General features: G+C 45.1%; 1 protein-coding gene across 11 annotated transcripts in view; it reads right to left on the bottom strand.

The window, feature by feature from the left end:
• Window positions 1–27848, bottom strand: part of NR2C2 (nuclear receptor subfamily 2 group C member 2) — a 97487-nt gene that overhangs the window by 5916 nt on the left and 63723 nt on the right. For all 11 annotated transcript variants that reach the window (XR_004437041.1, XR_004437042.1, XM_033210817.1 and 8 more), the window contains 9 exons: window positions 23296–23496; window positions 20820–20922; window positions 15554–15733; window positions 13144–13291; window positions 12282–12375; window positions 9780–9913; window positions 7545–7722; window positions 5235–5356; window positions 2616–2755 (listed from right to left, as the gene is read on the bottom strand). Coding sequence is in view for 9 of the 11 variants with exons in the window: in XM_033210817.1 (XP_033066708.1) it covers window positions 2616–2755; window positions 5235–5356; window positions 7545–7722; window positions 9780–9913; window positions 12282–12375; window positions 13144–13291; window positions 15554–15733; window positions 20820–20922; window positions 23296–23496 (1300 nt within the window). In the remaining 2 variants the exon portion in view is untranslated. The remainder of the gene's footprint in view (window positions 1–2615; window positions 2756–5234; window positions 5357–7544; window positions 7723–9779; window positions 9914–12281; window positions 12376–13143; window positions 13292–15553; window positions 15734–20819; window positions 20923–23295; window positions 23497–27848) is intronic.

Genomic DNA, 27848 nt, shown 5'->3' with positions numbered 1-27848 from the left:
CTCATGACAATACTTTACTGGCAGTATTAGTATTATTATTCTCAGTTAAAAAATAAAACTGGCTAGTTTTGGTGGCTCATGCCTCTAGTCCCAATGTTTCAGGAGGCCAAGGCAGGAGGACTGCTTGAGGCCATGAGTTTGAGACCAGGTTGGGCAACATCATGAGAGTCTGTCTCTACAAAACAACAACAACAAAACATCAACACCAAAACACAAAGAAAACTAAAGCTCATTTGTGAACAAATCTTACTTCAATAAAATGTTGTAAGGGTTTTTTTTTTTTTTTTTTTTTTTAAGTCTCGCTCTGTCCCAGGGTAGAGTGCAGTGGCACAATCTTGGCTCACTGCAGCCTCCGCCTCCCAGGTTCAAGCAATTTTCCTACCTCAGCCTCCCAAGTAGCTGGGATTACAGGCACTCACCACCACCTGTCTGGCTGATTTTTGTAGTTTTAGTAGAGACAGGGTTTCACCATGTTGGCTAGGCTGGTGTTGAACTCCTGACCTCAAGTGATCCACCTGCCTCGGCCTCCCAAAGTTCTTAGATTACAGGTGTGAGCCACCACACCCAGCCTGTTATAGGGTTTTTAAAACTTCACCCTTATGTAACTATTCCAAGGAAATAACTAGAAAAACAAATGTATGACTAGGTCACTCACATTCCTAGATATCAAACACCCGGAATGCTCAATTAAAAGTGAAGTTCCAAGCTTAGGCAGCATGGCGAAACCTCATCTCTATAAAAAAATATAAAAATTAGCTGGATGTGATGGCGCATGCCTGTAGTCCCAGTTACTTGGGAGGCTGAGGCAGGAGGATCACTTGAGCCCAGGGGTTCAAGGCTGTAGTGAGCTATGATTGCCACTGCACTCCAGCCTGGCAACACAGAGACTCTGTATCAAAAAACAAACAAACAAAAAACAGTAATTTCCACTTCAGCTACAAGTGTAGATTTTCAGTGTTACTTAGAATTCTGGGCATGACAGCGGTCTTCAGAGTGTTGCAGACATGCTACACATGGAGAGACTACAACGGCTACCTCCTATTCCTGACACTGCTGGTGTTTTGAACACCAAATACTAGATAGTTGCCACAGATCTCACTAGAAAAGTCATTTGTTCATTCTTAAGGAGCAGCCTGGGTGAGGTACATATGTTCTGGACTAGGGGGTCAGCATGATGCAGGTCTGTGCCCTAGTTTTTTTTTTTTTTTTGAAACAGTCTCGCTCTGTCACCCAGGCTGGAGTGCAGTGGCGTTAGCTCACTGCAACCTCTGCCTCCTGGGTTCAAGCAATTCTCATGCCTCAGCCTCCTGACTAGCTGGAATTACAGGCATGCGCCACCATGCCTGGCTCATTTTTTTGTTTTGGAGACAGAGTTTTGCTCTGTTGCCCAGGCTGCAGCATAGTGGCACGATCTTGGCTCACTGTAACCTCCGCCTCCCAGGTTCAAACAGTTCTCCTGCCTCAGCCTCCTGAGTAGCTGGGATTACAGATGCCCACCATCACGCCCGGCTAATTTTTTGTATTTTTAGTAGAGACGGGGTTTTGCCATGTTGCCCAGGCTGGTTTCAAACTCCCGAGCTCAGGCAATCCACCCGCCTCGGCCTCCCAAAGTGATTACAGGTGAAACCCCTTCTCTACTAAAAATACAAAATAAAAAAGGCCACCACACCTGGCCTTTTTTATTTTGTATTTGTAGTAGAGAAAGGGTTTCACCATGTTGGCCAAGGCCAAGCTGGACTGTCCTGACCTCCGGTGATCCCATCTTGGCTTCCCAAAGTGCTGGGATTACAGGCGTGAGCCACTGCACCTTTGCCCTAGTTTTTGTATTTACTGTTTCATTTGGGGCAAGCCAGGGACCCTATCAGGGCCTCAGTTCCTCCATATGAAAAAATGAGGTAATAGTCCCTACTTTATAGGGTTGTGAGGATCTGTGAACTATTAGACATGAGAAAAGTAACTTGTCAATGTCAATGAAGATGAAAATATCAGCTGTGATTATTCTGCAAACATTACTAAATGCCTAGCAAGAAGCTGACCTTTTCCATTTTTTTCTTCATATTAATCATATGAAGAGGACAGTTGGGCAGAAATTTACATATTCTAACTGATAAGCGTCCTGTAACATTCATTCATTGAGATGAGATCTTGCTCTGTTACCCAGGCTGGAGTACATGGAATGATCACAGCTCACTGCAGCCTCAAACTCTGGGCTCAAGCAATCCTCCTGCCTCAGCCTCCTGAGTATCTGGGACTATAGGCAGATGCCACCAGGCCTGGCTAATTTTTTGTACTTTTTGTAAAGACAAGGTCTCATTATGTTGCCCAGACTGGTCTCAAACTCCTGGGCTCAAGTGATCCTCCTGCCTGGCCTAACAAAGTGTTAGGATTACAGGCGTGAGCCACCATGCCCAGCCCAAAGGTTCCATAACTTAACAGTCAAACTTCTCTCAGCCTATAGATGTTGTGGGACACTGAGGCTATCCAATTTGCTATGTTGCCAGCCTGGGTCGACAAAGGTGTCTCTGGCATGGGCCTCCAACCAGGGGGCTAGGCTCTGCTCCACAGTCACAAGACTACGCCAAGATACATCCCAGCCCCAAGTCCCTGTGCCCTACCTTCCTGGATGCTGTTCTGCAGGTGGTTGACGATGGCAGCCAGGATGGTGGACAGACTCATGACCTGGGCACACTGGGCCAGGCCGAGGGTGAAGAGCTCATTCCAGCAGGCCCGCACCAGGCTGGTGTTGCAGTCCTGCCTAGGAATATAGAGAGGAGCCTGAGTGTGGTGTGTGCTGGCATTTCTCCAAGGTTGTGGGGCATCCAGGCACTAAGTCACAGCATTTCCTGAACAGGTGAACTCAGTAAGTGTTTGTTGAAGTGCTATCCAGGATCATTCTTCAAGAAAAAGATGAAGTCTATGAATAAGTCCATGAATGTTTTAACTAAAGTCCTTCTAATGATCAACTATTCTCTTAAAAAACATCCTTTAAATAAAAAATTTTAATAGGTATGGCCAAATCATCATTTCCTACAGTATTCTAAAGCCTCAGCATCCTGGATTGGCTCTGTCCCAGGAGATGGTATCAGTTACTTAGGTCCTGCAGCCAAGGTCACGAGAGGCTGCGGGGACTAAAAGACTAAGGGCTGAGCACAGATTCTGAAGGGCAGAAACATGCCCTCCAAACCTTGCAGGGAAGGAGGCAGGCTTTGTGCTGGATCCGAGACAGAAGCAGGGAGGATGAGGGTTCACCTAAGGCTGCTTCTAGCCCTGCCCTGGCTAATTTCTACTCAGGTTAGTCAGCAAAGTTGGCACATCACAAAACAATACATCCTTATTCTCAGAAACTCCTAAATTGCATTCCCTCACCTGTCTCAAGATTTCAGGAGGCTGGAGAAACTGGGCTGTTTTGACAAAGCTGTTTCCTCCAGTTGCCTTAAGTGTGGCCCAGCCACAGGAAGGCAGTGAGAACCAAGACTACTGCACTGTGTCATTCCCAAATGCCCCAGGTGCATGTCTAGTATTTTACTATGATCACTGCCCTGAACAGTAACTTATGAAAAACGGTACATGAAATGTAACTGAAACCACTTTAAATGTGGTAGCTCATTTTATCTAGCCCGGACTGAGAAACTCTGTGGAGGAGGTTCCAAATTACCTAACTAGAAAAAGTACACTCAGGGCAGTGGGTGGACCACGTTTTAACCTCATTAAAAAAAATCTCAGGTACCTATCAGTACTATTAACTGTGGACTGTGGACTGTGGTGTTATTAAAAAAAAAAAAATGCCTGACGTTACACCACGTACCAGATACTAGCAAGGGGTAGGCCATTCGCCCAAAGAGCTAACAATGAAACTCCTAATACTTGTTTAGCAGTCACTACCTGTCTTATTCTCCCTGGAGAATGAGACAATTCTGTCTGCCTTTCCTTTAATCATGGAGGGAGGTGACCATTCTAACCACTCAGGACACATCCCACACCACCTGACCCACAGAACCACACTGCCTTCTGCTGAGTCCCTTGCATGCCAGGCACTGGGTTAAAAGCTTTATAGATCTTAACTCCACGCAAGGATTCTACAACGAGAAACTGGAGGCTCAGAGAGGTAAAGTGACTTCCACAAGGCCACACAGCTGACAAGCGCTATTCTTTTTTTTTTTTTTTTTGAGACGGAGTCTTGCTCTGTCGCCCAGGCTGGAGTGCAGTGGCCGGATCTCAGCTCACTGCAAGCTCCGCCTCCCGGGTTTACGCCATTCTCCTGCCTCAGCCTCCCGAGTAGCTGGGACTACAGGCGCCCACCACCTCGCCCGGCTAGGTTTTGTATTTTTTTAGTAGAGACGGGGTTTCACCATTTTGGCCAGGATGGTCTCGATCTCCTGACCTCGTGATCCGCCCGTCTCAGCCTCCCAAAGTGCTGGGATTACAGGCTTGAGCCACCGCGCCCGGCTTTTTGACAAGCGCTATTCTTATGCCTGACAACCAGGTCTGTTTGCCCCAAAGACAACAGTGTAAACTACTAGACAACCCTGACCTCCATTCTAGTGTTTTCCACATATTACCTAAGGATGGTTACTCTGCAATATGCAATAACTCTCATTGTATTTCCATTTTTATATGGTTACTTATCTTTCAACCAGACTGCCAGTCACCTGATGGTACGATGGCAGCCACACCAGCTGCACAGCACTTGGCACACTGGCAGAGCCGATGATGGGATTTAGAGGAGAAACATACACAAGTGGTACTCCAGAAAGCAAGAAAAGGAGGGGGTTTCCTGTAGAGATGACACCAGGGTCTGTACTACTCAATGTGCCAGTTGGCACTGTGGCTTGTGTGAGATTGTAAATCCATGTTTGAGGAAACCGCTGATTCACATTCACCTTATTAAGGCCTAGGCACAGTTCCTGGCCTGGCTTCAGTTTGTGAGTCACACTGTGCATAGCACAGTGCTGGGGACTACCCCTTGCCTTCTACATTCTTCTCCATCCCCAGCTCCCAGCAGCAAATCCTTGGTATATCTAGGAGGCTCCATAAAGGTTAGAGGAACACTGCAGAACTGGCAACTGGTAATCCTGCTACCAGTCCACTAACTATATTTAATAAGAAATTCAGGGTCCTTTGAATGAGGTCGTCGGAACAGTCAAACTAGATGGGCCCTCAGAGTTCTTCCAGGTCATTCCTAGGGAGAGGAAGGCCCCTGCCCAAGGATACATGCACAGAAAGTGGCCACTTACCCAAGTGCCTGAAAGGCTGGGATTGACCGAGCCCAGTGCATTGAGAGGAAAAGCAGACGGGATGCAGACTCACAGATGTAGTGCACGTTGAGGTACTCTGGCATTGGGCTGGGCATTGTTAGCTGGAAAAGAGGAGGCACATGGCACAGGCAGTGAAGGAAGGACAGGGGATGGCTTTGTCTGTCAACACGTATCCCCGTCGTGCTTCAATAGCAGTGGCATCTAGAGTTACTGTCTCTGATTCTGAAGTCCCATGCAGTCGGGGGGCTTGCACAGACTCCCCATGTTTTCTTGCTCAGTGAACTAGGGTCTAAAGGGCCTTGGAATGTGGTCCATAAGCCTAAGGGGATCTTTCCAGCCCACTCCCATAAAAACATACTCCTCAAGTCTTGCCTCAGCTAAACTGTTATTTGTTCTATGGCAATTCCATTTTGAGCCATAAGTTAAGGTCTAAATTAAATCTGGGGAACAGGGGCCAGGTGCAGTGGCTCATCCCTATAATCCAGCACTTTTGAGAGGCTGACGCAGGCCGATCACCTGATGTCAGGAGTTCAAGACCAGCCTGGGCAACATAGTGAAACCTGTCTCTATTAAAAATACAAAAATTAGCCAAGTGTTGTGGTGTGCACCTGTAGTTCCAGCTACTTGGGAGGCTGAGGCAGGAGAATCGCTTGAACCCAGGAGGTGGAGGTTATGGTGAACCAAGATTGTACCACTGCACTCCAGTATGGGTGACAGTGAGACTCAGTCTCAAAAAAACAACAAAAAAAATCTGGGTAACCAGGGCCAACTTCATGGACTAGCAGGCATTTTGGGAGATGGTCTTAAGGTAGCAGTTACCAAGAGCCAAGCAGCTCACGTGATAGGAGGCTGACATCCCATGACTAGAATGTTGTGCGAGGCTCCAGGAATTCCATTGTCTAGAAGGGGCTCCAGTGCTTTTGAAGCTGGAATCACACTGGTGACCTGTCTCTTAGGCACCTTTGGGAAACTATGAGAAGGGATCTAACTTCCTAAGTGACTGGCCATATCTCTCTAGTAAAAATACTGGGTCAGGCACAGTGGTTCACGCCTGTAATCCCAGCGCTTTGGGAGGCTAAGGTGGGAGGACTGCTTGAGGCCAAGTGTTAGAGATCACCTTGGGAAACATATCAAGGACCCCATCTCTACAAAAAATAAAAATAAAAATTAGCTGGGCATGGTGGTACATGCCTGTAGTCCTAGGTACTTGGGAGGCTGAGGCAGGAGGATCACCTGAGCCCAGGAGTTTAATCCCAGGAGTTTGAGGTTACAGTGAGCCACAATCACATCACTACACTTCAGCCTAGGTGAGTATCCATAAAAAAAAAATAAATAAATAAAAAGAAGAAGGAAAAAAAAAAGAAAAAATACTAAGGGAACAGGAAGACTCGGCAGTCTGGAGACCTAGAGACTGAGAGGGCTTTGGGTGCCCTCTGAGCATCCTGTAGTAAAAGCAAGACCAGTGAATGACAGCATGGGGAAGACCCGTGCGGTCTTAACAGCACTCTTCAAGGGATCTACTTTCTGTGGCTCTAGAGGGCAGAGTAGCCAGGATCAACAGCTGGCTGCCTGCTTGTTGCAGACTTTATATGAGGGTTTCTATGACACGGAGAAGAGACAAAAGTGCCTGCCTGAGTCCATGGGGCAGCCAGGCTGTCATAGAATGGCAGAGGCAGAGCATTCAGTCCTCAGCAGTTACCACTATGTCAGCCTGTCTTAGTAATGATGGGCCACGCCTCCTTCAGGGTTACCTTCAGATCCAAATAGCACTGTGAGCAAAAGACAAGTGAATATGCTTCGTAATGGGAATATCATTCTGGAATAGAAGATCCAGTTTGAAGTCATAATGTCCAATACCGCAGTCTGAAGATGAGCTCACTCCAAAGTTTAATTTTTATTTATTAATTTTTTTTGAGGGAGAGTTTTACTCTTGTCGCTCAGGCTGGAGTGAGTGCAGTGGTATCGGCTCACAGAAACCTCTGCCTCCCAGGTTCAAGTGATTCTCATGCCTCAGCCTCCAGAGTAGGTGAGACTACAGGCATGTGCCTCCATGCCTGGCTCATTTTTGTATTTTCAGTAGAGACAGGATTTCACCATGTTGGCCAGGCTGGTCTTGAACTCCTGATCTGAAGTGATCCACATGCCTTGGCCTCCCAAAGTGCTGAGATTACAGGCATGAGGCCACCGTGCCTGGCCCCAAGGTTTGATTTTTAAAACTGCAGACCAGCTTTGGTACAGAACCTCTCCCCCAGCAGGTTGGGGGCACATAGTTAGGTTGAATCCACTCACCTTAAATGTGACGTGTGTGTCTGAAAGGAGGGGGCCTTCAACCTCAATGATGGGTGTCGACTGGTCTCTGCTGATGACGTGGATGCTCCCTCCTCCACTGGTGTCTATCCCATCTGCCAGGCTTGGAGAGGAGGAGCTGTCTGTGGTATTAAGTGCTTTAGCTAAGGTATCAAATGCCCTGTGAGCAAAAATGAAGCATGGAATTGTTGTGAATCTACAGCTTTTAGGGGGAACAGAATTCTAGCTGAGATACGATTTAGAAAAACTACAATGGGAAAAGATAATTAAATTCTACCTGATGAGGGAAACGCTAACAATGAAAGCTTCTTTATTTTATTTTTTTGAGAGAGCAGAGGCTGGAGTGCAGTAGCAGGATCTACCTTCCTGGCTTCAAGCAATCCTCGTGCCTCAGCCTCCTGAGTAGCTGGAACTACAGGCACACGCCACCACACCCAGCTAATTTTTTTCATTTTTCAGAGACTGAGTCTCACTCTGTCACCCAAGCTAGAGCGTGGTGTTGTGATCTTGGCTCACTGCAACTTCCGCCTCCTGGGTTCAACTGATTCTCTTGCCTCAGCCTCCCAAGTAGCTGGGACTACACACGCTGGTGGCACACGCCACCATGCCTGGCTATATCTTTTGTATTTTTAGTAGAGACGGGGTTTCACTATGTTGGCCAGGCTGGTCTCAAACTCTTGACTACAGGTGATCTACCTGCCTTGGCCTCTCAAAGTGCTGGGATTACACACGTGAGCCACTGCATCCGGCAAACAATGAAAGCTTGTACGTATTATCAACACATCATATCACTGAGCTATGTATTACCTAACTTCACGGACAATTTCTTTCTTTCTCTCTCTCTCTCTTTCTCTTTACTTTCTCAGAGATGGGTCTCAGCTAGTCTCAAACTGCTGGGATCAAGTGATCCTCCTGTCTCAGCTTCTCTAAGTGCTGGGATTATAGCTGTGAGCCACTGCAACTAGGCCCAATTTCTATTTTTCACAAGTACCCTCCAAAGGTAAAAATCATCTTCCACTTTACAGATGTAAATGCTGAGCTTACAGTTGTTAAATAACTTTTCCAAGACCATCCATACAATAAGTGGTAGAACCAGAATTCTACCTAATTCAAATCCCACCCTCTTTCCACTGTACCTAGATCTTGTTATCAGACCACAAGTTAACAAGGAACTGGAACCCTTGAATAGTCTCCAGCTTTGTATCTGGCTGGTCTGGCATGTTAGGAGCAGAGTACAAGAGCCAAACTGCAGAGAAGAAACATCCTTAGCAGCAGTTATTGATGTCTGGCATTAGCTCATACTATCTATCAGCCACTATCAATCTAGTTACCCTGGTGGATTTAAGCTCTGAATTCATTACTCAGAAAAAATATACATGAGGGTTGGGGGTGGTGGCGCACACCTGTAATCCCAGCACTTTGGGAGGCTGAGGCAGGAAGCTCACTTGAGCCCAGGAGTTCTAGACTAGCCTGGGCAACATGGCGAAACCCCATCTCTATTAAAAAATAAAAATAAAAATAAAAAAAGACGAGAAAAATAGGTTGAAACAGAAGTAGAAAAGGGAATGAACTCTTAATATGTAGATGCATTATGAAATAGTAATTAATGGCCGGGTGTGGTGGCTCAAGCCTGTAATCCCAGCACTTTGGGAGGCCGAGACAGGCGGATCACGAGGTCAGGAGATCGAGACCATCCTGGCTAACACGGTGAAACCCCGTCTCTACTAAAAAATACAAAAAACTAGCCGGGCGAGGTGGCGGGCGCCTGTAGTCCCAGCTACTCGGGAGGCTGAGGCAGGAGAATGGCGTAAACCTGGGAGGCGGAGCTTGCAGTGAGCTGAGATCCGGCCACTGCACTCCAGCCCGGGCGACAGAGTGAGACTCCGTCTCAAAAAAAAAAAAAAAAAAAAAAAAGAAACAGTAATTAATACAAATAACTGCTGTCCACTAGAGGTTTCCCCCTACTTCTACTGATTTACTCAATTTTCTTTTCCAAGGTTGGGAATGAAAAGAAGTTTTGATTGTTTTATACTGTATAATATAAGTGGGTCTATGTTCCCATAGTTAGAATTTGAAAGAAGACAGATGTGCAGGGTCATTCTAACAATTTTGTCATCCTTAAACACAGCACAGGTACCAAAATGCTGTTTTCCACCCTCACAATAGAGGGAGTGTGTCCAGGCCAGGAGGGGGGCCTCCACCCTCATGGGCTCGTACCGAGTAATCTCACTTGCAGACTGGTCCTCTGGTTGGATTTCTGAAGTGTCACCGTTGTTCAAAGATTCACTTAGGTTGGCAAGCGAGGTCACTACATTTGCCAGTGTGCCCAGAGCTCCCTGGCTTGTTTCAGCCTATTAAACAAAAAATACTGACATTAAAAATGAACACAGATATGCAAATGACTCTTAGGCCAATGAAGTTACAATGCTGGTTCAAAAACAGCTTAGAGGGGAGGGGAATGTGACTACAAAGGGGCAACATGAGGAAGATCTTTTTGGTGATTTAACAGTTCTGTATCTTGGTGTGGTGACATTTACACAAATCTAGATATGTGACAAAGTGACAGAACAAAAACAGATAAATTAGACTTCATTAAAATTAAAACTGTTGTGCTTCAAAAGAAATTGTCAAGAAAGTAAAAGCCCATAAAACAAAAGGACAATTCACAGAATGAAATATTTGCAAATCATATGTCTGACAATGGTTTAGTAGCCAGAATATCTAAGGAACACTAACAATTCAGTAATAAAAAGACAACCCAATTAAAAAATGGAAAAAGAGGCCAGGCACAGTGGCTCATGCCTGTAATCCCAGCACTTTGGAAGGCCGAGGCAGGTGGATCACCTGAGGTCAGGAGTTCAAGACCAGCCTGGTGAACATGGTGAAACCCCATCTCTACTAAAAATACAAAAAATTAGATGTGGTGGCAGGTACCTGTAACCCCAGGTACGCGGGAGGCTGAAGCAGGAGAATCACTGGAACCCAGGAGGTGGAGGTTGCAGTGAGCTGAGATTGTGCCACTGCACTCCAACCTGGGCAACAGAGCAAGACTCCTACTCAAAACAAAACATACATAATTAGCTGGGTGTGGTGGCACATGCCTATAATCCCAGCTACTTGGGAGGCTGAGGCAGGAGAACTGCTTGAACTCGGGAGGCAGAAGTTGCAATGAGCCGAGGTGGCACCATTGCACTCCAGCCGGGGAAACAAGAGTGAAACTGTATTTAAAAAAAAAAAAAAAAAAAGAGGTGCATTATTTCGCAACAAAAAGGAATGAAGTACTGATACATGCTATACATTATGACCCTTAAAAACATTATGCTAAGTGAAAGAAGCCAGCCACAGAAGACCATATATTGTATGATTTCCTTTATATGAAATGTACAGAGTTGACAAAACCAGAGTCAGAAAGCAGATTAGTGGTTGGCAGCGTTTGAGAAGAGGGGGAAAAGAGGAGTGACTACATAATACGGTTCAGGGTTTCTTCTGAGGTGATGAAAATATTCTAAAATTAGATAGTGGAGATGGTTTGTACAACCTTGTAAATATACCAAAAATCACTACATTGTACACTAAAAGGGTGAGTTTTATGGCATGTGAATTATATTTCAATTAAAAAAGAAAGCCAGGGATAGTGGCTCATGCCTGTAATCCCAGCATTCTGGGGGGCTGAGGTGGGTGAATTGCTTGAGTCCAGGAGTTCAAGACCAGACTGGGCAACATGGTATCTGGGCTTCACTTTCAGGCTTACGCTTTCTCTGCATTTGACCATGCAGTCAGAGTCACTGTCTTAGAATGTGTGCTAGTGACAAGCTAAGCCCATGTGATTCATCAGCTCCCATCATGTATATGGCCCCTGCCCAAAGACAGAAGGTGCAAGGCCCAGCCTGAGGACTAAGGCACGCAGGGCAGCTCTCCATGACAGGTAAGGGCTCTAAATTTTGTCTTCTCTTTCTCAAAAGAGAATGCCCTGTGATGCCCTGTAATGCCCTGAGAACACCCATGAATGCGACTGTGAACAGATGAGAAGGAAGCCTGCAGACCTTGCTCTGGGTCTAATGGTCGCAGCAATGCCAGTGTTCTCAATTACCAGGTCACCCTCTTAAGAGTTGTGACTTGCTGCTACTACTTCCTCATTACTTGGTTACATCAGGAGCACCAAGATGAGAAAAACAGTGAGTTCCCTGGCCTGGAAAACCCCTCTTTGGTTATCTTCACAGGAGCCAGCCAGTCTCCCCTCTTTGGACTGACAAACGTCTCTGTCCACAAGTTAAATCCCTATGACTGATCTGCTCTAGCAAAGTTTTGGAATTGATAGATTCCTGGCTGAGCTTCATCCTGAAGATCATCTAATAAAAAAGAACCCGGGGCTTTTGCAAAAAGGCGATCTGATAAGCAGCTCTTTCCTTGGTATGCTAGTAGTTTGCCAATGTGTGTAAGAGAAAAAGAAAACTGTAACAGAAAAGAGAACCACCGAATGTCCACCAAATTGACATCCAGACTGACATGTCACAGTGATTATGACCAGCCAGCTCTGATCTGAAAAGCCATCAGCATCTCTAAACAAATCACAAGACAGCTACAACAAGGAGACCGAGATGTAGGTCATGCTTTTGATGTGGTCTCTGAAGGCCAGGAAGAAGGTGGTGCACACAGTTGGAGAAGTGGCCTGCAATGTCAACATAAAGGATGGGAGAAAGCATAAGTAGAGAATGTCACCTTGGAATCCGTGGCCAGAAGAACTGTACCATCCTCACGTATCAAAGGCTGCTGGATGTTCACAAGCATTCCTGGATCAAGAAGACCTGTTTGTCTATTTAAGACATAAAGAAACTCAGAGTAGCTTCCAACATTTTATGCACAGTATGATCATGCTGCATTTACCTGTCCTTCCATATTTGTGAAGCTATCTGAATAGCAGAAAAGCTCTAACCAGACTCAGCCGCTTAGTGACTAAACAGAACCCCCATCCCTGTCTCTCTGCAATGAGATATACATAAAGTTGGGTTTACAGCTTGAGACAGGATGAAATGCAGATGCATCCCACAGGGCTTTCCAGGATGACTGCACACTGTGGCCATCCTGCCAAGAAAAGTTAACGTGATTTTCAGAAAACCAGCAAGGCATCCTCAACTCCAGTTCTCTCTCTGATACATTTTGGATTTCTTGTTTTCCCCTCTTTCTGTTCCTTTTAAAGTAAGTTCAACAGATTACATTAAAAAGAATATACTAATTAACTATAGCACTGAGACCTTATCTCACCTTAGGCCTTTTGTCTATACTGCAGAAAAGCCCCAATCTTGAATTATAAAATAATTGTCTTCCTGTATGAATGATGCCCAAATTGCAGGACATAATCTGAATTCAAGGCTAGGAGAATTTCTGACTCCATCATAAATCAGGCATCCTCAGGCCTATCCAGAGGTGTCACTGAGCAGCTCCAGAAGGGGCAGAATTAGGCAACACAAGGTTGGAGGCTATGGCAGGTGGGTGGGAAGCCACAACAGTGCCTGTTCTGGGACGTGTCTGTGCCTCCTCCATCAGCTGCAAAGGCTGACTGCAGTGAGAAAAAGGGACTGACCTCGCTCCATCTTTGTCTGCCACAAACGTGGGAGTGGCTATCAGGGGACTTCTCAGGTCTTTCCGGATATAGATTTTCTCAGTTGAAGCAGCACAATTGCTTGGTTTCTCCCGTTGCACATCGAAGGGCTTCCGTTCACTCTGTACAGCTTAAATCACAACATAAACATTTGTGTTTAGAGAAACAATTCAAATCAATAAAAACCACATCCCTTGTGGTAAAGTAAGGGGTTTTCTTTAGTAAATCCATTACCGCAGGGAGGATGACTTTGGTGCTAGGTTCATCTAGCTCAGTTTTCACAGTGGACTTTTCGGCCAGAGAGAAGAAATCAAGCCAAACCATGCCATGTCAAATCTAAAGGCATAAAAAAGACCTCACGATGGGTGGTACTCCCTGCTAAGAAACTGCAGCACAGCACCTATGTGGCCTATGGAAGCACCCATGAGCCTTCTGGGCCATTTTGTTAATTTTATGTTATTATTTTTATGTTATTAGTTTATTGTTTTTTGTAGAGATGAAGCCTCATTATGTTGCCCACTGGACTCAGACTCCTGGGCTCAATAAATCCACTTGCCCCAGCCTGCTAAAAGTGCTGGAATTACAGCCATGAGCCACAGTGCCCAGTTGGTTTTTACTTCATGATGCTAACAAAATAGACCATTTCAAGGATAAAGAAATGCCCATCTTTGGGCCAGGGGTGGTGGCTGAAGTCTGTAATCCCAGCACTTTGGGAAGCCGAGATGGGTGGATCACTTGGCCAACATGGCAAAACCTGGCCTCTACTAAAAATACAAATATTAGCCGGGTGTGGTGGCAGGCACCTGTAATCCCAGCTACTTGGGAAGCTGAGGCAAAGAGAATTGCTTGAACCTGGGAGACAGAGGCTGCAGTGAGCCAAGACGTGCGCTACTGCACTCCAACCTGGGCAACAGAGTGAGACTCCGCCTCAAAAAAAAAAAGAAAAGAAAAGAAATGCCCACCTTCAAGTAGGCCCTCAATAGAAGGCATTTCCTATGCCACAATTTGTAGAGGAACCCTTCTAATTTCCAAATCAAGTCTGAATCACTTCTGCAAACTCTTTAATGGGTGTCAATTTTATATCATGCTAGCAAACTCTCCTTTTAGCAGTCTAATATAAGAGCAAATATGCATGTTAGAAGCAACTGAAGAAAACGAAAGCTTTTTAAAGACAAGACAAAAGTGATGAAGGTCAGGGACTAACATTCAGATATGTACTAATCAAACTGCTATCCAATTGAATATTGTGTTTGCAGCTACAGCTGTGATCATCACAAGAAAACTGATTTCAGTCACTGCTCTGAGTAAAAATATTCATCATTGAGAAAAAGGAAAGCTTAGCAATGTGGGCCAGTCCCACACCAAGCCAGTGATTTATTTACTCACTTTGGGGAAAGAGCAGTATCATTAGATTAAATAAAAACATCACACCAGGCAGAAATTAGGTTATTTCTAATTTCTCAAAAAATACATTTCCATTTATTCTCCAGTGAATTTTACAGATTCCCATTCCCAGAAACGTCAACATCAATACTGAAATATATTGGTTTTCAGTGTTCCTAGAAAATTATGCAAAAGATGACAGAACCACGTAGCATACTCAGCGGGAGCCTGCAGTCCTGGGTCCACGGCCACCAGACTTGCGAGGCTGAGTTGCATGCCTTGCTCTGCTAAGCTCCATTTTCCTACCGTGGTTTGAGCCTAACTCCACTCTCCTTGAATTTCTTTGTGCTGCCCATCTTAGGTCCTGGTCTTCATGTTTTCACCGCAAGTTAGGGAAGTGACCTCCATGCTGATTGGTCCCTGAAAACCCCCAAACTTCTGGCTATGGGAGTGGAAAGGAAGGGCCTGAGACCTTCCCTTGCTGCTCCACACATCCAGAAGCAATATATTTCTCTTTAGAACCCCAGTTACACAGAGGCTTGGCAAAGGACCTTATCCCAAAAGAAAGTAGAGGGGCTAAGAAGACAAGGAGTAGGCTGATGTAATCCTCAGGAGCAATATATAAGTAAGGTGAGTAAGTAGATCACAAAAGAGGACCCTGTGGCTGAGAGGCTACGTGTGTCCTCAGGCGTCATAGCTCTCTCTTAGTGGCACACCTGGAGGTAGATTTGGTATCAGCTTTCCTCCAAAGCCTGTGTCCAATCCACTCCACTAAGCTGCCTCCTGATGCATCTGGAATAAGGCTTTCCATACACACAGCAGGAGAACAGACCAACCCCCGCAGCACTGGCTCTGAATCACCTAGCTAACCCATGAGGTAAACCAAAACGAAGCTTAAGTGCGTAATTTTTCTTCAAGTATTTTAAGGCCAGGTATAGAAACCTTATTTTTTCTTGTTTACTTTCTCCCTCTGCGTTAACTCATGTGGTTTTAAAATATTGTTACTCACATTCCATTTTCATGCCCATCTCTAAGCATTTTTTCAGACGGCAAAACTGACAGCGGTTCCGGTGATGTTTATTGATGATGCAGTCTTGGTTGCTCCGACAGCTGTAGGTCAAATTTTTCCTCACACTCCTTTTGAAGAAACCTTTGCAACCTTCACAACTGACAGCCCCATAGTGACGGCCTGAAACAGGAGAAAGAATATACAAATATTTTGTGACTGTATTTGTGGATTCAGTTCCTGTGCAAGTCTTATCGAAGTGATGGGTGCATATGCTGTTAGATGCCAACAGCCACGTGGCCTGAGCATTAAGCATACTGGCCACACCCTTCACGTAATTTCTCTACAACCTTTCAAGTAGCCTTATGAGTTCATGAGGGAAATACTGAAGCTCGGACAGCTTATATTACAGCTGGCAGATGGCATGACCTTAGTGCTCTTAGTATACAAATGGTCTAACATACAGTAGGAACTCACAGGTGACAGCTGAACTCTACTATCCACTTGAACACACCTGGGTCCTATTCCTGGAGATCTGGGCTTATGAAGTGGATCAGGTCCCCTGTCCCGCCACAAGTGGCACATAGCAGACACGTGCATGTGTGGCTTCGGCACAGAGGGTCTCACTCCTGCATTTACCCCCCCCTCTCTGATTCATGTCCTGGGCCCTAAGCCTCCCCTGGGGAAGAGGGATAGTCACAGGGAGAAGCGTGGGGACTGTGACTGCCAAAGCCCACAGCAAAGGAGGATTACCATATGGCTCACCTGGGCTAGCTACTCAGAGCCTTCTAGAAACACAGTTCTAGGAATGCATTTATTAAACACAATTCATTTTTCTAATCTTGTTTTACTTGGGTGTCTCTTTTTGTTTTTGATACATTGTAATTGTCCATATTTATGAGGTATAATTTGATATTTCAATATATCCACATGTTGTATAATGATCAAATCAGGTAGAGTGACCACCACCTTATGCATTTATCATTTCTTTGTAATAAGGACATTCAAAAACCTTTCTTCTAGGTATTTTATAATATATAATACCTTATTGTTAGCTATGGCTACAGTGCAACAGAACACCAGAACTTGTTCCTACTACTTAACTGTAACTTTGTACCAGCTGGTCAGTCTTTCCTAACCATCTCCCACTTTTCCCCTCCCGCGTCTTGGTGCCATTGTTCTACTCTCTGTTTCTATGATATCATTTTTTTTTTTAAGGATTCCACAGGAGTGAGATCATATTTGCCTTTCTGTGTCTGGCTTATTTCACATAACATGATGTCCTGCATGTTCATCTACGTTGTCACAAAGAGCAGGATTTCATTCAATTTTATCTATTCCACTGTGCTACATACCACATTTTCTTTAGCAATTCATCCACTGTTGGATACTTAAGCTGATTCCGCATCTTGGCCATTGTAAATAGTCATGCAGTAAGCATGGGAGTGCAGATATTTCTTCAACATAATGATTTTATTTACTTTGGATTTGGATCCAGTACTGAGATTGCTGGATCATGTGGTAGTTCTAGTTTTAATTTTTTGAAGAACCTCCATACAGTTTTCTATAGTGGCTGTACTAGTTTACAATCTCACCAACAAGTGTTCCGTTTTCTCCACATCCTCCCTAGCACTTCTTTTCTTTTGTCTTTTTAATTGTAGGCATTTTTTCTTTTCTTTTTTTTTTTTTTTTGAGACAAGAGTCTCAGTCACTTAGACTGGAATGCAGTGGTGTGATTTTGGCTCGCTGCAACCTCCACCTCCTGTGCTCAAGTGATTCTTGTGTCTCAGCCTCCCGAGTAGCTGGAATTATAGGTGTGCACCACCACGCTAGGCTAATTTTTTTATTTTTATAAGATTTTATAAAATAAAAATAAAATCTTACATATTTTATAAGATCTTTTTTTTTTTTTTTTTTTTTTTTTTAAGACAAGAGTCTTGCTTTTGTCACCCAGGCTGGAGTGCAGTGGTGCGATCTTGGCTTACTGCAATCTCTGCCTCCCAGGTTCAAGTGGTTCTCCTACCTGAGCCTCCCAAGCAGCTGGGATTACAGGAACCCACCACCATACCCAGCTAATTTTTGTATTTTTAGTAAAGATGGGGTTTCACTATGTTGGCCAGGCTAGTCTCGAACTCCTGACCTCAGGTGATCCGCCTGCCTTGGCTTCCCAAAGTGCTGGGATTACAGACGTGAGCCACCGCACCCTGTCAAAAAATATGTATCTTATAAAAATACAAAAATTAGTAGAGATGAGGTTTTGCCATGTTGGCCAGGCTGGTCTCGAACTCCTGGCCTCATGTGATCTGCCCACCTCAGCCTGCCAAAGTGCTGGATTATAGGCATGTGCCACCGCACCCAGCCTGATTACAGACATCCTACCTGGAGGTGATACCTCATGTAGTGTTGATTTGCATTTCCTTGCGGATTAGTGATGTTGAGCATTTTTTCATATAACCGTTGGCCATTTGAATGTCTTCTTTTGAGAAATGTCTATTAAGGTATTTTGCCCATTTTAAAACTGAGTTACTTGTTTTTTTGCTGTTAAGTTCCTTATACGTTCTGGGTAGTAATCCCTTGTCAGGTGTATAGTTTGCATGGTATCGCCAACTTTTAATTATCAATGACATCAAAAAGTGCCCCTGGCCAGGCAAGGTGGCTCACGCCTGTAATCCTAGCACTTTGGGAGGCCGAGGCAGGCAGATCACAAGGTTAGGAGTTTGAGACCAGCCTGGCCAATATGGTGAAACCCAGTCTCTACTAAAAATACAAAGTTTAGCCAGGCGTGCTGGCAGATGCCTATAGTCCCAGATACTCAGGAGGCTGAGGCAGGAGAATCACTTGAACCCAGGAGGCAGAGGTTGCAGTCAGCCGAGATCATACCACCGCACTCCAACCTGAGCAACAGAACAAGACTCCATCTCAAAAAAAAAAAGTGCCCCCTCCTTCAGTTTAGCTTTCTTATTCACAAAGTACTTTCACATACATTATGCCTCACTTGTTTCCAGCTGAGACTGACCATGGACATGCTCTTCTGATTCTGTCTTGTTTGTATAATCCAATTTCATAGCTACATTGCCAAGGAGAATACATTTCACAGGATTACCATTTATGGTGGCTACAGAGAATCCCATTGTTCTAAGCTCTAGTATGCAAAACCATTTTCCAAGTGTGCATCTGGAACAACTCGGTCTTGTTCTTTTAAGAATAGTTGTGGTAAAGTGCCTTCTATAACATTGTTTTTTCTTTCTTTGCAATATATTTCCTTGAGTTCTCTATCTCTTTGAGTGACACTAATATCAGGAGACAATGGCACCAAGAGCCTGTGACTAGGCCTTTCCTTAAGCTCAGAAGACGACTGACAAAAGGGGAAGTTGAGCAGATTCTATGGCCCTTTTGTTATGTTCATGCTTCATTCATTTGTTCAGAAGTTTGTAGAGTGCCTTTCCTTGCTGAGCAAGAAGACAGGAATACAAAGATAGATGGTAAGACATGGTTTTTGCTCTGACATTCTGATGGGGAAGATAGGCCTGTAGAGTGAATTATATGAGCAGGCAACAACTGATTAGAGAAATCTGTAGGAAAGGGCAATCAGAATCACAGGCAGCACTGTCTATCTGCCTACTGGGGTAGGTAAGGGCTTCAGAGAAGGGATAGGATGGATTGGGTTTACCAGGACAAAGGGTGGGAGCAGAGGCAGGCACCATTGGCAGATAAATGGTGTCAACAGCATGGAAGAGAAACTGGAGCTTCTGATCTTCTGTAGATGCTTGTCTGGGTCTGTCTTCCTAAGAGGCTTGGTCCAACCTCCTTTTTTTTTTTTGAGACGGAGTCTCGCTCTGTCACCCAGGCTGGAGTGCAGTGGCCGGATCTCAGCTCACTGCAAACTCCGCCTCCCGAGTTTACGCCATTCTCCTGCCTCAGCCTCCCGAGTAGCTGGGACTACAGGCGCCCACCACCTCGCCCGGCTAGATTTTTGTATTTTTTAGTAGAGACGGGGTTTCACCGTGTTAGCCAGGATGGTCTCGATCTCCTGACCTCGTGATCCGCCCGTCTCGGCCTCCCAAAGTGCTGGGATTACAGGCTTGAGCCACCGCGCCCGGCCCCAACCTCCTTTTTAAAAAACAAAACAAAGGCCGGGCGCGGTGGCTCAAGCCTGTAATCCCAGCACTTTGGGAGGCCGAGGCGGGTGGATCACGAGGTCAGGAGATCGAGACCCTCCTGGCTAACATGGTGAAACCCCGTCTCTACTAAAAATACAAAAAAAAAACTAGCCGGGCGCGGTGGCGGGCGCCTGTAGTCCCAGCTACTCGGAGGCTGAGGCGGGAGAATGGCGGGAACCCGGGAGGCGGAGCTTGCAGTGAGCCGAGATCGCGCCACTGCACTCCAGCCTGGGCGACACAGCGAGACTCCGTCTCAAAAAAAAAAAAAAAAAAAAAAAAAAAAAAAAAAAAAACAAACAAACAAAAACCAGGACTACAGTGTCCAAAGTTCCTGTGAATTTTGTGACCACAGAAGAAAGTGGAACCAGGCAGCCATCACAGAACACAGGCCTGTGCCCTTGGCATCCCTGGTACTGTGTTCTTATAAAATACTTTTCCATTCCTTCCTGTCTGCCTCACTAACCTTCTATGGATCCCCAGTACAAGCAGGCCAGCACTTGAATTTTTGGGCCAGACATCTTCTTCAGTCTCACTTTACCCAATCGTAATCACAGAAGCCTATGAGCTCTCTCTCAAGGACACGGTGAGTATAGACCTTAAACTCTAGGCCCTGGCTCCACTTGCTGGAATGCCCTCCTCCTGCTCCAACGAATATATACACAATCACCAAGACTCCCAGGTGTTACTGCCTCTGTGGGGCCTTTCCTGACCCTGGGACTCTAGCTGGAATCACATGCCGCCTCCTGCTTCATTACAGCAGTTATTCATAGTGGGTTATAGTAAGGGGATGATAGAGACAGTTACAGTTAGGATGAAGGGGGATTATACAAATTATACATCTTGTAAAATAGCCAAGTGCTGTGCAAATGCACACTTAACCAAGATCTACAAATCACAGAAATCGTTTCTTGACTTTTCCTTTTTATGTCTAATTATTCGACAAACTACCTTACTTATTTACATCATTACCCCAATAAGAAAAGTAGAATTCATGTGTGAAACCTACAAATGTACATAAAATGGTCTAAATTAACTACCACCCCACCTCACAACAGTTACTTCATGCTGTTGGCCTGTTATAAGTGCCAGCATAACCTGGAACTACATACCGGAGGCTTTGTCGCCACAGACCACACAGTACTCTACCACCTGGGGCCGCTGGACGTCCGTCTTCCCCAGTAAACGCTCCACAGAGGCAGAATCCGTGACAATCTGAGAGAAACCAGGAAATAAACAGGGGTGCCAATTAAAAACCAAATCACTGCTGGGCACGGTGGCTCACGTCTGTAATCCAAGCACTCTGGGAGGCCAAGGCGGGTGGATCACCTGAGGTCAGGAGTTTGAGACCAGTCTGGCTAACATGGTGAAACACCGTCTCTACTAAAAATATAAAATTAGTCAAATGTGGTGGCGGGCGCCTGTAATCCCCAGCTACTCTGGAGGCTGAGGCAGAAGAATTGCTTGAACCCGGGAGGCAGACATGGTAGTGAGCTGAGATCGCGCCACTGCACTCCAGCCTGGGTGACAGAGTGAGACCCCATCTCAAAAACAAACAAACAAACAAACAAACAGACAAAAACCCACATCACTAAGCAAAGTAATGTTTAACTATAAATTCTCAATGCTGGGTTTCTAAGCAGGAGAACTCTGGACAGAACTGAGAAAATTCCAAATGACAACTTAATCTGACACCTAGAATGGTTCTGCCACTCATCTGGACTGCTCATCAGCTGGGTGGTTTCCCAGGATCAGGCGCTGGTTTCCACTGATCTACTCTATCTGGCTACTACAACCACCCAAAATTGTGGCCCATGTGGGGAATCACACACAGATGCTTCCAAATGAAGATATTTTTCTTCCCATAACAACTTGAATGTATGCAAAGAGGTGTATTGGCAGAGAAATAACCAAACTTTATTAATTAAATAACTAGGACTCTGACTGAGGCAGCCGGTGGTGAGATGAAGAGAACAAATGACCTTTGAAACCTGCTATCTTCCCCTAATTTGTGGTGATTTTCTAGGCGACAGCAATTTATCTGGGAGAATACTATAACTGATATCAATATGTGAAAGTGAAAAACAGCTGTTATTTTAAAATGTACTTGAACTTGAGCCAACAATAAGCCTTAAAATGATTTATACACGGTGGGAACACATACAGAAATCATTAAGTAGAATCACCTCTTGTGAAACATGCAACAAAATCAACAGCCATTATTTCACAGACAAGGAGTACTCTAAAGGAGGAGGAATTCCTTTCTGATTTCAGATGATCGCAATGTACTCCGGGAAAGGAAGGATGAGACAGCATTTAGTAAGTGTGGTGTAAGGTGTCTAAAAGAACAGTTCTGAAAGCTGAACACGTTGGCATTCTGATCCCAGCTCAATCAGAAGACAAAAAATTTCTTCCCTTCCTTAAGTTTCTTCATAGTAGAACCTCCCCACCCAAAACAGAGATTCTAAGCAGCATGAATTCAATAGTCAAAAGGTGGAGGCAACCTACATGTGCACCAACAGGTGAAGAGAAAAATGTGGTCTATATACAGAGTAGAATATTACTCAGCCTTTAAAAGGAATGGAATTCTGACACATGCTACGACATGGATGGGGGAAATAAGCCAGTCACACAAAGGCTGATTTCACTTATATGAGGTACCTAGAGTAGTCAAATTCATGGAGACGGAAAGTAGAATGGTGGTCACCAGGGACTGGGCGAAGGGGAGAGGAGAGTTACTGTTCAATGAGTATAGAGTTTCAGCTTAGGAAGAGGAAAAGAGTTACACAGAGCTAGACAGTGGTACAACAATGTAAATCTACTTAATGCCACTAAACTGTATACCTAAAGCTGATTACGATGGTAAGTTTTATATTATGTATATTTTATCAAAAATTAAAAAAAAAATTAAACACAACCCTGACGAAGCATGCTCTGTGCTCAGCCATCATGGGATACTGACCTTGAGTTTCTGTTCTCTAAGTGTTGGATTTGGAGATTCTATGCTTCCCATCCTCATGCTGAGCAACAACCCTGCTTTCCTTCAATGCCTGCTCTTTTCCTTGCTGTAGACTGTCCTCAACCCCATCCTGCCTTGAGAGAGCAGGAAGAACCAAGGCAGAGATAGAGACAAGAATTGAGGGGCCCAGAGCGAGTAGTACACAGTGGCAAGTAAAGACAGAATGAAAAGCTGGGACCACAGACCTGATGATCTGGACAAGTCAGTTCTCGCTTGGCTGTAGTCAGCCCTAGGTGGTACCTTTAAAATATCAACGGCTGATGCTTGATGGCCTTAGGTAAGAACAATTCTCCAGTAGCCTCAGGGCCGGCTTGCTCATGCCAGTCTCCTGTGGCCACTGACCTCCTTGTTCTACTTCATCCTCTCTGAGTGTTACAGCTGACTGTCTTCTGGGCCTTGCCACTGGTTTGCTGGTTTATTACTTTGGCCAAAGCAGCAACCTGCCATGTTTGCAGGTCCCCAAAGAACCTTCCAGGGATGGATTTGGCCTCGAAGGCAGACGTAAGAACAAGTCAGGAACAAGTTCAATAGCAGAAGTGCTGAAACAAATACCTGTCCAAAGGCCTTACCTGGATCCTGCCAGGAACAAGGTTGTCTGAGGTGGTAAATATGAGTTGCTTGGCGCTGGATGTCTCTGGGGAAGCCAGGATCACCTTCCCAGTTCCAGCTCCATCTGGGCTGGTCAGGATGAACTGCTGTTTAGGGGATCCGGAGGCGTCCACTGCGGTGACTATCTGGATCTTCTGTCCTGTCTGCTGGTCTGTGACAATCTATAAGACACAACATGGAGACCGCTCTCATGGAGTGTCACAAGACCCATGCATTTGCAGGTGGTGCTCAAAGTGGTGACGGCCAAACACCTTGAATTAATGCTGTCTAACACGCGGTTTCACCAGTCCACGGTGAATCGAGAAAAACAAAACACAATAATGAGTTTTTCAGAAACAAATTTTCATAAAGCTAATTTTAGTCTAGGACCATATCTTTCCTACTGTTTTTAGAAGTAAAATGCCCTTTCTTTTATGAAATGAAGGCAGTAATAAATAATAGGTTTAACTTTTTGAAAAGTCCTTGTCCTCACCTATTAAGAAATGTAGGCAATCCTGGCCGGGCGCGGTGGCTCAAGCCTGTAATCCCAGCACTTTGGGAGGCCGAGACGGGCGGATCACGAGGTCAGGAGATCGAGACCATCCTGGCTAATACGGTGAAACCCCGTCTCTACTAAAAAAATACAAAAAAAAAAAACTAGCCGGGCGTGGTGGCGGGCGCCTGTAGTCCCAGCTACTCGGGAGGCTGAGGCAGGAGAATGGCGGGAACCCGGGAGGCGGAGCTTGCAGTGAGCTGAGATCCGGCCACTGCACTCCAGCCTGGGCGACAGAGCGAGACTCCGTCTCAAAAAAAAAAAAAAAAAAAGAAATGTAGGCAATCCTAACTCTTGAAATGCTACTGATCCATGAAGTCCAACAACTTGGGAATGACTGCTTCAAAGATGGCCTCTTTCTAAAAGGTCCTGTAAATACTATTGCCTTAGGTTGAGAGAATACAGGGAGACCCTTGCTGACACACACGCAACTCACCACTAATTGACCACCCACCTCCTTCACTCCCACTTCTGGACTCTGAGGTCTTTAAGGATAGAGACTACATCTGATTCACTGCTATATCCCCAGGGCCAGCACAAGGCCTGGCACATAGAGAGAAGACAATAAAAAATCATAGGATGCACTGAAGGAAGTGGGCACTGACTCTGGAGAAATCTTGACCCTTATTCCTCTGGGAGTTCCCACTCTTCAGGAACATCACTGTCAAGACTCCACTTCTTCACACAGTCCTTGTCTAACTGCATCAGTCACAACAAAAACAGTTGCTATGACAAGAGTGAACTCTCTTTTTTTGCTCGTGAAGTTCTTTGAAGTTGTTCTAACCCCCGTCCTGCCTCTCTCCTAGGCCAGATGTTCCTGGCTAGCAGCACTGCCACCTCTCCCTCCAGGCACCAGCAGACCCTTACTACAAAGAGGACTCTGGAGCTGCTGCTGCTGCTGTGTTGGGTGAGGGGAAACATGCTATGTCTCTGGCTGAACTCAGTTTCCTACAGCACAGTACATTTATGGGCAGGTCTAGCATCTCTACCACCTCTTGACAGACTTTTGAAATGGAACTCTGGCCGGGTGCGGTGGCTCATGCCTGTAATCCCAACACTTTGGGAGGCCGAGGTGGGAGGATCACCTGAAGTCAAGAGTTCAAGACCAGCCTGGTCAACATGGTGAAGCCCCGTCTCTACTAAAAATACAAAAATTAGCTGGGCATGGTGGTGGGCGCCTGTAGTCCCAGCTATTTGGAAGGCTGAGACACGAGAATCGCTTGAACCCAGGAGGCAGAGTTTGCAGTGAGCCAAGATCGTGCCACTGCACTCCAGCCTGAGCGACCAAAGGGAAACTCCGTCTCCAAAAAAAAAAAGAAATGGAACTCCCAAGGTTGAGATAACAAACTCACACAGTCTAACACAACAGCTTTGCTAACTGCAATATGGAAAATAAGACAATGTTGGCTGGCTCAAAATAAAATGACATAGGCAAGAAAAGATTCAATCACTTAAATCTTTACTGAGCACCCACTATGAGTCAAGCACTGTTCTAGGTACTAGGAATAGGGACGTGAACAAAAAAAGGTCCCACTATCATGGAACTCAACTTCTAGTGGGGGAAACAGACCATGAACTCTGAACAAATAATATCAGTCAGTGTAAATGCCCTGGAGAAAACAAAAAGCAGAATAAACAGAAAAAGCATGACATTGGGAAGGAGACAGGGATGCTGTCTCCTCCTTTAGGAGGAGAGACATCTCTGAGTATGTGACACTGAGCAAAGACTTGAATCAAACATAAGAGGAAACTGCAAAAATGTGGCAAAGTGTGCTACAGGGCACAGCCAAGTGCAAGACCAGAGAGGACAGTAGAATAGGATGACAGATCCAAGAATGAATCCTCAGCTGATCATGAGACAAACCCCAGTATATCATCATTTCCAATTAAAGGGGCAAAAGATGTTTAAGGCTCAAGGAGAACAGATTTGGAGGGAATGAAAGGAAGAACCTTTCATCATTACAATCTGTGGCATGCCCAGAGTCCCCCAGAAACATAAAACATGAGACAGAAAACCTTGTGAAAAGAATTATCTTTAAAAAAACTTTCCCACCCAAGGCTCAACTGAGAGACTGCAGACACAGGCTGGTTGACACACACTTCTCTCAGCTGCCACAGAAGGGATTTCTTGCCTTAGATAAACAAGATGGCCTTTCGAAGCCCTTATAACCTTGAGCTCTGTGAATCAAATGTCTATCAATTTTTTTTTTTTGAGACAAGAGTCTCACTTTGTCACCCAGGCTGGAGTGCAGTGGCATGAGTATGGCTCACTGCAGTCTCAACCTCCTAGGCCCAAGCAATCCTTCTGCTTCAGCCTTCTGTGTAGCTGAGACCACAGGCGTGTGTCACCACACCCAGCTAATATTTTAGAAAAATTTTTTGTAGAGATGGAGTCTCATTTTGTTGCCCAGGCTGGCCTCAAATTCTTGGGCTCAAGTGATCCTGCTGCCTTGGCCTCCCAAAGTGCTAGGATTCAGGCATGAGCCACCAAGCCTGGCTCATGTCTATCAATTCTTATTTCCTTCCTAAACTGTTTTCCCTGTTAAGAAATGACATAGTTATGTGATTGACAGGGGTCTTCAATTACCAACTAAAACCAAGGCAACACTAGTAATTCCTTTGCCCTTTTGTATTCAGAGATGACACATTCTGTACCAGAGCACACACAGATAACCAGCATGTCATTTCCTTGTATGGTCTTCTCCAGTCATTGTGGTTGAGGTATGGCAAGTATGAGGTCAGGGTATGGTGCTGGGAGGTAGAAGTTACTGGTTCCAGACAGGGACAGCAGCTCTTAGTGGCAGTATATAACATACTTCAAGGCTCAAAATTTTTTTTTTTTTTTTGAGACAGGGTCTTGCTCTGTTACCCATGTTGGAGTGCAGTGGCATGATCCTGGCTCACTGCAGCCTCGACCTGCTGGGCTCAAGCAATCCTCCTATCTCAGCCTCCAGAGTAGCTGGGACTACAGGTAAGCACCACCATGCCTGGCAATTTTTTTTTTTTTTTTCTCTAGAGATGGGGATCTCACTATTTTGTCCAAGCTGGTCTTGAACACCTGGGCTCAAGTGATCCTCGTGCCTTCACCTCCCAAAAGCTGAGAACCAATGTACCTGGCTAGATAATATTCTTTTCTTTTTTCCTCAAAGACTTGCGCTCATAAAAATTCAATGAATTACTTATAATTTGGGGTTTTTTTTGTTTATCTTTACCCTCCTAAGACATTTGTATCCTCCATTTAGAGAGAACACCTCCATGAGAAAACTAAAAATGCAGGCAGAAAAAAAAAAATCTTCCAAATACCCTGTTGGAACACAAGGGTGACCACTAAGCAAGACCTTGTTAACAAACATAGATAGATTCCTATTTAATGACCTAGAGGAAACATCAAATTGCAAGGATATATCCAAGCTCATTAAAATTTAAGTCGGCTGTGGAGGAGAGGTATTGTGCATAGAACTTTACTCCCTGAAAAGATACATTCCAGCCAGAATTCCCAGGATCTATTAATGTGACCTTACTTGGAAGTAGGGCCTTTGCAAATGTAATTAGGATAAGATGAGGTAATACTGCATTAGGGTGGGCCCTAATTCAATGAATGGTGTGTCCTTATAAGAAGACCACGTGGCAATGGAGGCAGAAATTGGAGTGATGCAGCTGCAAGCAAGCGAGGAATGCCAAGGACTGCTGGCACCCACCAGAAGGTAGGAGGAGACAAGGAAGGACACTCTCCTAGAAGCTTACCCTGCTGACACCTTGATTTCAGACTTCTGGCCACCAGAAGGTTGGGAAAATAAATTTCTATTGTTTTAAGCCACCAAGTTTGTGGTAATTTATTGTGACAGCCCTGGGAAACTAATACGAGAGGCAAATTTTATTTAATTTCTTTATTTGGAACAAACATTCTTAACTTTCTGTCTGTAAACTATAACAAATTGGGGGGAAGGGAGTAATGTAAGAAGATAAGGGCCGGGCGCGGTG

This window comes from Trachypithecus francoisi, unplaced genomic scaffold, assembly GCF_009764315.1.
Source record: "Trachypithecus francoisi isolate TF-2019V2 unplaced genomic scaffold, Tfra_2.0 Lachesis_group0, whole genome shotgun sequence".
Taxonomy (NCBI): Eukaryota; Metazoa; Chordata; class Mammalia; order Primates; family Cercopithecidae; genus Trachypithecus; species Trachypithecus francoisi.
This window is presented reverse-complemented; position numbering and strand designations above follow the sequence as displayed.